Here is a 15,000-nt window from a genome sequence, read left to right as displayed (position 1 = left end):
TCCTTACTTCATCCCTTCCTTCTTTTATTCCACGTCCCACGTGGGCCTAATTCGCAATGTTCCTTTTTGATAACACCTATTCATAAACATTTATGATAAATCATTACCATATATTTACTAATCAACAACAACAACAACCACAACAAGAATAGTGATGATGATGATGATTAAATCATAATAAAAAAAAATCAAAATATATCTATGTAATACTATTTCTATTCCTATTATCACTACTATTATCATTGTTATCAATTTTCCTATTACTTGAACCACTTTCACAATCAGTGTCATTATGATCATTATCATTATAATTATCACTGTCGCATTAATTATTATTATCCTTATAATAATCATCGCTTCAATTATCATCATTATTAGCGGCATCTACATAATCATCATTATCATTATTACCATTGTCATTAGCAGCATCTACATCATCACCATCAACAATTACAATACCAACAACAAAAAACAATAAAACCCCGACGATTACAACAGGCAGACTCGCCCCGGCTGAGAAAGCTATTGATGAAGGTCAGGGACGCAATCTGAAGACTCGGCCAAATAGAAAAAAAAGACAGAAAAAAAAGAAGAAAGAAAAAAGACATGAAGAAAAAAAAAAAGGAAAAAAAAAAATACACGCGAGAAGACCCCTGATCCCACCCATGGCTGGAGAACCGTAAACAAAGGCAGCCAAGTCGCGTCTTTATTAATCCATCACCTTTAGGATTACGTAACCCCCGGCGCCGGGTTGAAAATGCTCCTTTGGTATTAAACACGTGGTATTATTCCCCTCCTTGCCGTGTCGTGACAAAAGCGAGGTATCATTCTTGTTAGTCTGTTCTTTGGTATTATGCATGGTACTAATCCTATCCACTATTCGCTACGGTACTAGGCGTGTGGCATTATTCCCCTGCTATCATAAATGCATCACTACCCGTGTCAGCCCTGCCCCTCAGTACTAAAACCATGGTACCCCTATCCCTTATGGTACGGCTCTTGAACATCTCTCCTCTGGCATTAAATACTGTATTACACTTAATGACCATTAGCTTTACTATCTTCTTTCTTGGCATAAAATGTTACCCATGTCTGCTCCGTTCCGCGGTATTAAACACATAAAACTGCGTATACCCGTCATAACTCTTATCACGAAGTATGTGGTGTTAACCCTGATCACCTGGCCACAGCTACCGCACACACGCCACTATCGCTCTCTACCCCGTCTTTCTGCCCGTCCACCTGTCCTGTTACATAAGGGCACCGGGGCACCGTCACTCGCCCTATCATCTTATCATCTTATCGATCTCCCTACTACGCATCGCCAACGTCTGCCCTAAGCTTTATCGGCCCTTTTCTGCTCGTCACGGCCCCCTTGCCCTGTTTATCTCCCGGCGCGCATAATCGGACACGTAAGGCCATTACGTATCATCGCAGTGCCACCTGCTCTGCCTCCACTCCCTTGAATCATGAACAACAAGAACAAGAACATGGAATACAAGAACAGCAACACACGCGGATTTTCAAGCCACTTTCATTCGCTGACATCGCGCGCGTCGGTCTCCCTTCCGCCAAATCTTTCGACATCGTCCTTCTGCATTTTAACGTCACTCTAAATATTTCACATTCATCTCACTATCATCCGTACCTTGCAATCCTTCCTCATTATTCTCCTTTGTCTCCCTCCTCTCTCCATCTTCATTGCATCCTATTTAATCCCTCCCCCATCTTTCCCCGTCTTTCGTAACCCCCATAATTCTTCATCGATATACATCACCCGTTTCCTCTCCCTCTTCCCCACCTCCCTCCCCACCCCCTTTCCCTCCCTCTCGCGCGCCTCTTTCAACCAATCAACGTACGGACAGCCGTGACGTCATCCGCAGTTACTAGAGGTCAGCCTGTTACGCAAGAATCCTCTGTAATCCCCCGCGTGACAAAGGCCAAGGTCCTTTCCGCCACGCACGCTGACCCCCCCCCCCCCCCCCCCGAACTAAAAGCCGCGTCTCCACGTATCCAGACACAGAAATAACGCAGAAATGTTATCAAAGTGGGTGACACAGTAAAGGGCTAAATTTAACGGTTGGGGGGGGGAAAAAATTATAAATATAGATAAACTCACTTCCTCTGGTAAGGAATTTCATACATTAAAAAAAAAATAATAACTATAACTAAAAGACAAGCTGATGTCTGTGAAAAACAATAACTGATTAACCCAATGAAACTAACGTCATTCCCCTTGAAAATCAAACAGAAAGAAAAACATATTACATAACAGGAGCCAGCCGAGGTGATATGCGGGGGCGTGAGAAACCCATGTAAAAAAAAAGTCAGTACAAGGAGATATGGGAGATAGCGATAAAAGCGATAAAACGAATTGACAGCACACACGGTCAATACGGTAAACATCACATTATCTGTAATTACATTTCCATTCTTCCGGCTTGGGCAATGGCAGCGCTGACAGGCTGCTGGCGTCGGGGAAATGTAATGTTTGTCAGCCTCGCGCTTCTAAGGTTCCTGTTGTGTCTAAATTCACCGCGAGCGAAGGTGGGTCACGCAGACGCAGCTGGCAACTTCGGCAGACCAGGAGAAACGATAACATATTTGTCCGTCTAATCGTAATAGTAACACCAGTAATAATAATGATAATAATAATATCAATAACAATGGGTAATGCTATCAATAACAACAACAAAGACAATAATAATAATAATAATAATAACAATAACAATAACAATAACAATAACAATAATAATAACAACAACAACAATAATAATAACAATAATAATAGTAATAATAACAATAACAATAACAATAACAATAACAAAACAATAATAATAATAATAATAATAATAATAATAATAACAACAACAATAATAATAACAATAATAATAGTAATAATAGCAATAACAATATTATTAATAACAATAACAGCAAAATAACAAGAACAACAACAACAATGGTAATAAAACAACGATGCCAACGGGAACAGCATCAACAGTGCCACAAATAACAGCAATCGTACATACACATGCCCCATTCTGTTCTCCCAAGAATTCCCCTGGCGGCTCTCCCCCGTGTCCCCGGCAGGAGTGTGCTGTGTGCGCTCGGTATATATCCTCTGGCGCAGTCCTCTGGTGCCGCCCATACATATTCCCTTGGACAATATACTCGGGGCACAGCGATGGCTACGCCCGTGTCTGTATGTAGATTTGGAAAGATCACATCCTGGGATATTACGCTCGCTCGCTAGCGGCCTGTCTGTCTGTGTCTGCATAACTGTAATATTTGTGCCTGTCTGTCTATCAACCTTCCCGTGTGTCTGTCTGTCTATTTCATTGTTCCTTGTTTGTCTGTCTGCCTGTTTCTTTTTCAGGGTTTCTGTCTGTTAGTCTGTCTCCCTCTCAATCTACCAGTCTCTCTGTCTCATTCTCTCTCTCTCTCTCTCTCTCTCTCTCTCTCTCTCTCTCTCTCTCTCTCTCTCTCTCTCTCTCTCTCTCTCTCTCTCTCTCTCTCTCTCTTGTGAATCCCATCAACTGAGGCTTTTGTTTTATCGCATCGCTGAAAACCGATGCCTCACAATAAATTCGGCCGCTTTGAAATATCTCCGAAGTACCAGGCGAGGATTTTTCCCCTCTCTCCTTCTCCTCATCTTTCCTTTTTTCTTCTTCTCCTCATCTTTCCTTTCTTCTTCTTCTCCTCATCTTTCCTTTCTTCTTCTTCTCCTCATCTTTCCTTTCTTCTTCTTCTCCTCATCTTTCCTTTCTTCTTCTTCTTCTCCTCATCTTTCCTTTCTTCTTCTTCTTCTCCTCCTCTTCCCTCACTTCCTCCTCTCCATTTGCCTTTTCATATTCCTCTTCCCCTTCATTTTCCTTTCCTAATTTCTTTTCTCTTCGAAGAAGTAGATGTAGAAGAAAAAAGAAAGAAAAGGAAGAAAAAGACAAAAAGACAAAGAAGAAAAGGAAGATGAAGAATAGGATGACAAAAATAATAACTAATAAATAATAGAATAAGAAGAAAAATATGAAGAATCAGAAAGAAAAAGAGAAAAAAGAAGAGGAAGAGGAGGAGGAAGAGGAGAAGGAGGAAGAAGAAGAAGAAGAAGAAGAAGAAGAAGAAGAAGAAGAAGACGAAGAAGACGAAGAAGACGAAGAAGACGAAGAAGACGAAGAAGACGAAGAAGAAGAAGAAGAAGTAGAAGTAGAAGAAGTAGAAGAAGAAGAAGAAGAAGAAGAAGAAGAAGAAGAAGAAGAAGAAGAAGAAGAAGAAGAAGAAGAAGAAGAAGAAGAAGAAGAAGAAGAAGAAGAAGAAGAAGAAGAAGAAGAAGAAGAAGAAGAAGAAGAAGAAGAAGAAGAAGAAGAAGAAGAAGAAGAAGAAGAAGAACAACAACAACAACAACAACAACAACAACAACAACAACAACAAGAAAAAGAAGAACAAGAACAAGAAGAATAAGAAGAACAAGAAGAACAAGAAGAACAAGAAGAAGAAAACTTTTCTCCGGGGTCAGTTTACACTTCCCTTCTTCCAAACTTTCAATTTTGCGGAGAAACGGCCACATATTTTTCTCCCTTAACAGCCTCCCGAGTTTTCGCTGCGCCGGCGTATCGCTCGCATATTTACGGTTTCATATCTCAAGAGTGTAGTCTTAAATCATCATTATCAAAATCAAATATATATTGATGCGCCATATATACTGGTGTCCGAACGAAGGGACGAGGCCGTTGGTCCTGGAAGTCGCTTATATATATTTTTTTTCATTTTTTCCTTTTCCTTCTTCCTCTATATATTCTCCTTTATTTATCATCTCCTTCCTTTTCTTTCCTCTTTCTCTCTCCTCCCTCCTTTTTCCTTTCTCTCTCTTCTTCCACGTTCTCCCTCTGCTTCCTTTTCCCTCTTCCTCTTTCCCTTTCTCTGCCTCTTCTTTTCTCTTTCGTATCTAATATACGTGGCGACGACGACAACCGGTAATATCATATACGGAAAGTAAAATATATTTATGATCCGGGCTGGCGCTGTACCCTCCCTCCCTCCTTCCATCCTCCCTCCTTCCATCCTCCCTCCTCCCCTTCTCCTCCTCTTCCCTTCTCTCCCATTCCCCTTCCCACCCCTCCCCTCCTCTTGCCCACTCCCCTCTTTCCTTACCCTCCTACCTTCCACCCCTCTTCGCCTGTCTCTCCTCCTCTCTCCACGTTTCTCCACCCTCTCCTGCCCTCATCTCCTCTCCCCCTGTCCTCCCCCCTCTCCACCCTTCCCATCCTAACCACCCCCCCTCCACTCCTCTCCCCCCGCCCCCCCCCCGCCCCCTCCTTCAACGCACATACGCCTGGATGGTGAATTCAACGGGGATAAGATTCCCATTTCACGACCCTTGATTCTCCGGGTCATAGGGTCGACCGCCCCGTTCTCTCCTCGGGGGAGTATCGACCATGCCTACATCCCCTTCGATCTTCTTCCTCCATATCCTCCCTCTACACCCCCCCCCCCCCCGCTTTCTCATCCCTCGAATGCGCTATCTCCCGGCGGAACACACCTTCCTCTCCCCTCGATCCCTCTATTCCTCTCCTCCCTCCTCCATTCCCTCCTTCCCTTACCCTCTCCATAACCTACCTCCCTACCTCTCTCCTCCCCCTCCTCTCCCCCTCCTCGCCCCCTACCAACCCCCCCAACCCTTGTCTTGCTTCGGCACGTTTCCTAAAAAAAGGGGGGGGGAAAAGGGAAAAGTGGGGAAAAAATCCAGAGTACCCTGCCTGTACCTGTCAGCCGCAGTCCGGCCCCACGGCGCGACCTGTCGATAGTCCCTAATAACTACAGCGGCGACGAGCGATTGGCGTCCCGTGAGTAGGTTGGGGACATTTTCCCTTCCCTCTCCCTCTCCCCCCTCTCTCCTCTCCCTCTCCCCCTCTCTCCTCTCCCTCTCCCTCTCCCCCCTCTCCTCTCCCTCTCCCCCCTCTCCTCTTCCTCTCCCCCCTCTCTCCCCCCCTCTCTCCTCCCCCTCTCCCCCCCTCTCTCCTCTCCCTCTCCCCCCTCTCTCCCTCCCCTCTCCTCCCTCTCTCCTCTCCCTCTCCCTTCCGTTTTAGGCCTTCTTCCCCTTCATCCCCATTCTTGTTTTGCCTGTTATCCTTTTTTTCTCTCTTTTAGGTCTTTTTTTGTCATATCTTATTTTTTCCATTTTCTTCATCTATTTTAGACCCCCACCTTCTTTTATTACTGATTTCCCTTTTCCATTTTCTTCTCTTTCTTCCCCTTTTCTCTTGCAGGGGATGGGGGTGGGGGTGAACCTAGGGGGGAGGGTAGGTGGATGGGGGAGTAAACAGGAAAGGGTAAGAGAGGAGGATGAATAAATATGGATATAGGTAAGGAGAAGAAAAGATGGACAAAGGAAAGGCACGCAGGGCAGAGAGAAGTAAATGGAGGAGTGAGAAAGGGAAACGAAAGATAAGGAAATGGCTGTGTTTGTGTGTGTGTGGGAGGGAGAGGGGGGGGGGGGTGCGTGTGTGATTGAAAACAACCAATAAATAAATAAATCCATACATATGTAAATGAATATATAAATATATTACCAAACATAAACGCTCGCAAGGTCAAAGGTCAACAAGTGAAAATCCAAGCCAAACCAACCGGAAAAATCCCTAACTCAGCGAAATTAATAAAGACCGAAAAGACATGTAGGAGAAGGGGAGGGGGTGGGGGGCATGAGGGAAATGGAAGGACGAAGAGATAATAGGGACGAGAGGAGGAGGAGGAGGAGGAGGAGGAGGAGGAGGAGGAGGAGGAGGAGGAGGAGGAGGAGGAGGAGGAGGAGGAGGGAGGAAGAGAGAGTCGAATATGAAGAGACATATATGAGGAGAAAGGACGGATGATGAGGAAGGGAGAACTGGAGTTGAGGGAAGAAAGAGAGAAGAGCGAATTATCGAAGGAAGAGGAACAGGGAGGGAAGTGGAGGGGAGGAGGGAATAGTGTGAATGGGGAGGAGGAGGAGGAGGAGGAGGAGGAGGAGGAGAGTTGATGAATGAGAAGGGGCGTGCATCCGTATGTGAATGAGTGAGTGCTTGAGTGCGTGCGTGAGTGAGTGCGGATGGGGGGGGGGGAGTTCACGGGGGGGGAGGTCATAGGGGGGAAGGAGGTCAAGGAAGGGAAGGTCAGGGGGAGGGGGGGTGAGGTGAGGTAGGCTGAAATCCCGGGTCCAAACTCCCCGCTTTTCAATCAGGGCGGTGTGCGGCCGGGCGTGTGTCGATCAATATTTAATATCCGAAATTTGAGAGGGGGGCAGGGAAAAAAAAAGAAAGAAAATATAATAAAAATACTCTAAGGGAAAAAAAAGGAATAAAAATATCGTGGCGTAAAAAAAAGAAAAGAAGAAAAGAAGAAGAAAAATAAAATCACGTAAAAAAAAAAAAGTATGGAAAAAAAAACCCAAAAACATTCATTCTTGAAGTCGTCTCGCCACTAGCCGCAAGGCCTACTAAGGCTGACGCCGGCATAATGAAAGAACATTTTGGAGAACCTTTTCCGATTCATTTTTCGATGGCACCTGCCCAGACCTTCCTTCTTCCCCAACTCCTTTTTTCCCTCCCTCTCCCCTTCTCTTTTTCTTCTCCTCCCACTCCCCTTTCCTTTCTCTTGCCCTCCCTCTCCCCCTTCCTCTCTCTTCCTTTCCTACTCCCCCTTCCTCTTTCTTTATTTATATATATATATATATATATATATATATATATACATATATATATATATATACACATATGTATATATGTATATATATATATATATATATATATATATATATATATATATATATATATATATATATATATATATATATATATATATATATATATATATATATATATATATATATATATATATATATATATATATATATATATATATATATATATATATATATATATATATAAGTTATTACTTTACAAAACTGACGAGTGAAATTACGAGAATGATATTCAATACGTTTGGCAATGTGTTCCCTCCTCATACACTTATTTCATATAGACATAACAATGTCTGTCTGTCTGTTGTCTGTCTGTCTGTTGTCTGTCTGTCTGTCTGTTGTCTGTCTGTCTGTTGTCTGTCTGTCTGTTGTCTGTCTGTCTGTTGTCTGTCTGTCTGTCTGTTGTCTGTCTGTCTGTTGTCTGTCTGTCTGTTGTCTGTCTGTCTGTTGTCTGTCTGTCTGTCTGTCTGTCTGTCCTGTCTGTCTGTCTGTCCTGTCTGTCTGTCTGTCCTGTCTGTCTGTCTGTCCTGTCTGTCTGTCTGTTTCCCTCCCTCTCTCTCCTTTCTGTTCTCCTCCTCCTTCTCGTATTCCTGCGTTTTTGTCTTCGTTTATTTTTTTCTTTTCTTCCGTGTTTGTTAATTTTTCCTTACTCGTCCCATTCCTTCTCCATTCCCTTATCTCTCCCTCTTCCTCTCGGTTTCATCTCCACCTTTTTCCACGATTCTCCAACTCCTGCTTCTCTCTTCCTCTTCCTGTCCCTTATCCTAGCTCTCATCATATTCCTACCATTTTTTTGTTTTGTTTGTTTGTTTCTTTGCTATCCGCCCTAAAAAGAGATATTCAGACTTCCTACACCTTGTCCCTTTTTCTCTCTTTTATCACCCCTTTTCCTCCTTCATTCAATCCCTTTCCCTCCCTCTCCCCCTTCCTCTCTCTTCCTTTCCTACTCCCCCTTCCTCTTTCTTTATTTATATATATATATATATATATATATATATATATATATATATATATATATATATATATATATATATATATATATATATATATATATATATATATATATATATATATATATATATATATATATATATATATATATATATATATATATATATACATATATATATATATAAGTTATTACTTTACAAAACTGACGAGTGGAAATTACGAGAATGATATTCAATACGTTTGGCAATGTGTTCCCTCCTCATACACTTATTTCATATAGACATAACAATGTCTGTTTGTCTATCTGTCTGTCTGTCTGTCTGTCTGTCTGTCTGTCTGTCTGTTGTCTGTCTGTCTGTTGTCTGTCTGTCTGTTGTCTGTCTGTCTGTCCTGTCTGTCTGTCTGTCTGTCCTGTCTGTCTGTCTGTCTGTCTGTTGTCTGTCTGTCTGTCCTGTCTGTCTGTCTGTCTGTTGTCTGTCTGTCTGTCTGTCTGTCTGTCCTGTCTGTCTGTCTGTCTGTTGTCTGTCTGTCTGTTGTCTGTCTGTCTGTCCTGTCTGTCTGTCTGTTGTCTGTCTGTCTGTCTGTTGTCTGTCTGTCTGTTGTCTGTCTGTCTGTTGTCTGTCTGTCTGTCCTGTCTGTCTGTCTGTCTGTTGTCTGTCTGTCTGTCTGTCTGTCCTGTCTGTCTGTCTGTCCTGTCTGTCTGTCTGTCTGTTCTGTCCTGTCTGTCTGTCTGTTGTCTGTCTGTCTGTTGTCTGTCTGTCTGTCCTGTCTGTCTGTCTGTTGTCTGTCTGTCTGTTGTCTGTCTGTCTGTTGTCTGTCTGTCTGTTGTCTGTCTGTCTGTCTGTCCTGTCTGTCTGTCTGTCCTGTCTGTCTGTCTGTCCTGTCTGTCTGTCTGTCCTGTCTGTCTGTCTGTCTGTTTCCCTCCCTCTCTCTCTCTCTCTTTCTGTTCTCCTCCTCCTTCTCGTATTCCTGCGTTTTTGTCTTCGTTTATTTTTTTCTTTTCTTCCGTGTTTGTTAATTTTTCCTTACTCGTCCCATTCCTTCTCCATTCCCTTATCTCTCCCTCTTCCTCTCGGTTTCATCTCCACCTTTTTCCACGATTCTCCAACTCCTGCTTCTCTCTTCCTCTTCCTGTCCCTTATCCTAGCTCTCATCATATTCCTACCATTTTTTTGTTTTGTTTGTTTGTTTCTTTGCTATCCGCCCTAAAAAGAGATATTCAGACTTCCTACACCTTGTCCCTTTTTCTCTCTTTTATCACCCCTTTTCCTCCTTCATTCAATCCCTTTCCCTCCCTCTCCCCCTTCTATATAAATATATATAAGTTATTACTTTAAAAAAACTGACGAGTGAAATTACGAGAAAGAATTCAATACGTTTGGCAATGTGTTTCCCCCCCTCAAAACACTTATTTCATATAGACATAACAATGTCTTTTTTTCTGTCTGTCCGTTTTTCTTTTTCTTCTGTCTGTCTTTTTCCTGTCTGTCTTTTGTTGTCTGTCGTCTGTCTGTCTGTCTGTTTTTCCCTCCCCTCTCCTCTCTCCCTTTCTGGGCGCCCCGCGCGCCGGTGTGTTTTGTGGTGTGTGTGTTTGTGTGTGTTGGGGTGTGTGTTGTGTGTGGTGTGTGTGTGTGGTGTGGGTGTGTTGTGTGTGCACGTTGGTTTTCCGTAAAGATACACGAAAAAAAATAACTGCAAAAGAAAAAAAATCTTAAGCCAAGTTACAGCATTTTTCAAATCCCAAAATTTTTAACCAAAAAACAGGGAAATAATCTATGATTTACAAATGTTGCGGCGACTAGTTTAAAATTTTATTACCCAACCGAACCTGAACTTTCAACTAAATTGTGTTTCAAGGTAAGAGAATGGGAGAAAGGGAGAAAGGGAGGGGGGAGGGGGGAAGGGGGGAGGATGAGAAAGAAGAGAAGAGGGAAAAAAAGAGAAGAGAAAAAGGGGAGGGGAAAAAAGGGGGGGGGAAAGGGGAAAAGGGGAGAAGAGAAAGAAAAGAAAGAAGAGAAAGAAGAGAAAAGAAAGAGGGGGGGGGAAAGGGGAAGGGAAGGGGGGGAAGGGAAAGGGGAAAAAAAGGGGGGAAGGGGGGGGGAAGGGAAGGGAAAAGGGGGGGAAGGGAAGGGAAGGGGGGAAGGGAAGGGAAGGGAAGGGAAGGGAAGGGAAGGGAAGGGGAAAGGGGAAAGGGGAAGGGGAAAGGGAAAGGGGAAAGGGGGGGGAAGGAAGGGAAGGGAAGGGAAGGGGAAAGGGGAAGGGGAAAGGGAAAGGGGAAAGGGGAAAAGGGAAGGGGGGAAGGGGAAAGGGAAAGGGGAAAGGGAAAGGGAAAGGGAAGGGAAGGAAGGGAAAGGGGGGGGGGAAAGGAAAGGGAAAGGGAAGGAAGGGGGAAAAGGGAAGGGAAAAAAGGGAAGGGAAAAGGGGGGGAAGGGAAAAGGGAAAAAAGGGGGAAGGGGAAAAGGGGGGAAGGGGGAAAAAGGGGGAAAAAAGGAAAAAGGGGAAAAGGGAAAAAAAGGGGAAAAGGGAAACAGGGAAAAAACAAAGGGAAAGGGAAAAGGGGGGGAAGGGAACGGGGGGAAGGGACGGGGGGGAAGGGGGGGGAAGGGGGAAAAGGAAAAAGGGGGAAAAAAAAAAAAGGAAAAAGGGAAAAGGGAAAAAAGGGAAAAGGGAAAAGGGAAAAAAGGAAGGGGAAGGGAAATGCGCTGTGTGGTATTTGTGACTGTTTGCATGTAAGTGTACTTGTACATACATGGAAAATACCGCACTTCCATACAAAAAAAACTCAGCAGAAAAACTCTTGCGAAATCTTTTCTGAAATCCAAGGGAAAAGAAATATGTTGTGCATCCAAAAATGCTGTATGAATTCGGAGCGAATAAATTTAGGTTAGTCTCTCCATATACCGGTTCTCGTGTTCCCGTTTTCTGTATCCAAGACCAGCTATAACTTCATAGAAAATCGATAAACTACAGCATAGACCATTATAAAATGATATCGCGTTTTGTTCGCGACATGATAATAAATCCTGGAACGAAATAAAATGCAAAAAATATAGAAAAAAATAACGATATGTACAAGAAAACATGCTTAACATAGGACACAAAGCACACCTTTAGAAATGTATTTTCATAGCAGTAGTTTCTTGAGATTATGAACGACTTAACGCTTCCATATACACTAATATGTACGGTTAGCACTACCGGAATTTCACGCTCTCGTACACATAATCATCTCACATTTGTAAAAAAAGAAAAAAAAAAAAAAACATGAATGAGAAAGAAAAAGAAAAGGCCATTCATACTCACCCACACCTTTTCCATACGCTCGTCACAACAAACACTAGTCTGAAACATTTCACCCCTTGTACTTACTGTGAGGCGTTGAGCTCAGGGAGGAATTGTGCTGGGCAGCTGATATGTAACCAGAATCCTCCCCCGTTGACGACGCACTGTTCCAGCCAAGGTTCATGTACACCTGTGTGCAAGAAAGCGGTCGTCTTAGAGGTTATTTCTTCGAAGTGTTGTGGAGGATATGTGCAATCTGGAGCCTATAGGACTATAAAGCTATTTTCGATTAGCAAGAGTGTCTAACGTATGTCATATTGTACAATGCATAATAATCGGTTCTCCTAAGACATTCTAGAATAAGGGGAATATATATTATCTATAAACTATATAAAGTACATAAGAATTTTCTTGTTCTAACAAAATTATTCCAGTATCTTAGCCATTTACATATATATTTCTCTATTTTTTTACTACTAGTCAAAATTCTACGAACAGGATATCTGTAATCTCACTCTAACGAACTAAGTGCAGGTGTTTTTTGTTAAGCATAAATAAGTCGACAGAGTAATAACCGTTATCTTACTTTAGCCGAATATATAATGCAGAGAGATAAGTCGCTTACAATAGTGACAGCTCATTTACAAACCTTTAAAGCCCAAAATAATGTGTTAACTGCTTTACCCCAAAAAAACAATACATTTATACATTTCCATTCCAATCCTAGGCCAACCTCTCACTACCCCTCCCCGCCCCCCCCCCCCAAAAAAAAAAGAAGAAACAAAACGAAAATCTCTGCAAAACTTCTGTCAAGAAAAAAAAAAAGCTACTGAACTTCTGGGATAACACATGAGAATGCTATACCAGCTGATAAGGAGTCGAGAGGATATCCTGCCAACCAGTCAGACCTGATAAATATTAGGCAATGGCGAAGGAGCAAGGGCACGTGACATTTGCCTTCTGAAATTTATCTCTGACATAACACTCGCTAGCTCCAAGTCGCCATGGAAATGTATTCCTTTAAGGACAGAAACACGGACAAACACGAGGGGAAAAAACATGTATGCAAATATCATACAGACTTTGTGTCACTGTTATCATTATCATCATTATAATCATTACTAATACCATTACCAGTATCGCTATCAACATTACTCACACTGCTATTACGCTGATGACTACTAATTACATGACTAGCATCCGCGTAAAATAAAATTCTCCCAATACACTACAAGTATTTCACTCTGAACGTACCTGTGAATTCCCCGATATGTCAGGGGGAGGCCGACACCGAGGCATTCGGAGCTGGGAACCGTTCAGCACCAGGAAATAGCCTGCAGATGGAGAAACGTGTTAAGACTCTTGCTAATGGGATTTATAATAGGATTAATGGGGCTCTAGGATGGGAGAAGGCATGTATATGGATACTGATTGGAAATACATTGGATATACATTCATATATCCTCGCGCGCACACATACACATACATACATATATACATACATACAAAAGTACACACACACACACACACACACACACACACACACACACACACACACACACACACACACACACACATACAAGCGCGCGCGCGCATCCCCAAAGCGAAACATACACACGCGCATCCTCTACACTGCAATTCATCATCATTATTCATTATTCTCTCGGAAAAAAACTATCACGACGTCCTTCCGAAATAGACAATACCCACACAACATCCGCAGAAACCCCCTCGAGCAAAACACAAACAAACAAACAAATAAAAAAAAAAAACACCCCCACCAAAAAACAACAACTAAAGAATCGGACAACGAACGACCAACTTCATTAACTAGTAATAAATAAAGCTCATTTCAAAGTGAAAATAACAGCGGAGTCCTTCGCGACTCGTGCCCATTCCATGAACCCGACACCGCGGTCCTTCCATCCGCTTAAACGTATCGATTTCTTCCGCTGCCGGCTGCATGACCGGGAATTCACAAAAAGAAAGGAAAAAAGAAGCCAGTGATGTATGATGATGATGATGGCGATAGTGGTGGTGATTGTGGCGGCGGCGGCGGAGGCGGAGGCGGAGGCGGTGGTGGTGGTGTTTGTGGGGATGTTGGTGGTGGGGATGGTGGGGGGTGGGGATGGTGGTGGTGGGGATGGTGGGGGGGGAATGGTGGTGGTGGGGATGGTGGTGGTGGGGATGGTGGTGGTGGGGATGGTGGTGGTGGGGATGGTGGTGGTGGGGATGGTGGTGGGGATGGTGGGGGGGGAATGGTGGTGGTGGGGATGGTGGGGGGGGGATGGTGGGGGGGATGGTGGGGGTGGGGATGGTGGTGGTGGGGATGGTGGGGGGGAATGGTGGTGGTGGGGATGGTGGGGGTGGGGATGGTGGTGGTGGGGATGGTGGGGGGGAATGGTGGTGGTGGGGATGGTGGGGGTGGGGATGGTGGGGGGGATGGTGGGGGGGAATGGTGGGGGTGGGGATGGTGGTGGTGGGGATGGTGGGGGTGGGGATGGTGGGGGTGGGGATGGTGGTGGTGGGGATGGTGGGGGTGGGGATGGTGGGGGTGGGGATGGTGGTGGTGGGGATGGTGGGGGTGGGGATGGTGGGGGTGGGGATGGTGGTGGTGGGGATGGTGGTGGTGGGGATGGTGGTGGTGGGGATGGTGGGGGTGGGGATGGTGGGGGTGGGGATGGTGGGGGTGACTATGATGACAACAATAACGATAATGATACTCCTCATAATAATAACAACAATAAAAAGAACAGATAAACAACACCCCTAAACAATAACAGTTCGAACAAAAACAAATGCAATAACTAAAAACAGCAAAAGCAACAAAAGCATGCTTTCTCGTCCTCTGCCTGCACCGCCTTTTAAGAGAAAAGTTCGTTGAGAGTGTGCATGCGCGTGCGCGCGCGTGTGTGTGGGCGTCTGTACCCAAAAGCTTGAATAACACATTCCATCCTTGCCTGTACCTGCGTGCGTGTAAGCCTGCAAATATGTATGTTTGGAAGAATTTAATCATCAAAAAAACACCAACTGACAAA

The 15,000-nt window shown here is 43.9% G+C and overlaps 1 protein-coding gene across 4 annotated transcripts in view; it reads right to left on the bottom strand.

Moving 5' to 3' along the window:
- LOC125038207 overlaps nt 1-15,000 on the bottom strand; it is a 233,639-nt gene that overhangs the window by 204,050 nt on the left and 14,589 nt on the right. For all 4 annotated transcript variants that reach the window (XM_047631611.1, XM_047631612.1, XM_047631614.1 and 1 more), the window contains exons 3-4: nt 13,217-13,296; nt 12,050-12,152 (exon numbers count right to left, since the gene is read on the bottom strand). In XM_047631611.1, the coding sequence (XP_047487567.1) occupies nt 12,050-12,152; nt 13,217-13,296 (183 nt within the window). The remainder of the gene's footprint in view (nt 1-12,049; nt 12,153-13,216; nt 13,297-15,000) is intronic.

This window comes from Penaeus chinensis, chromosome 24 (assembly GCF_019202785.1).
Source record: "Penaeus chinensis breed Huanghai No. 1 chromosome 24, ASM1920278v2, whole genome shotgun sequence".
NCBI classification, from domain to species: Eukaryota; Metazoa; Arthropoda; class Malacostraca; order Decapoda; family Penaeidae; genus Penaeus; species Penaeus chinensis.
The sequence above is the reverse complement of the archived record's forward strand: the minus strand, read 5'-3'. Positions and strand labels throughout refer to the sequence as shown.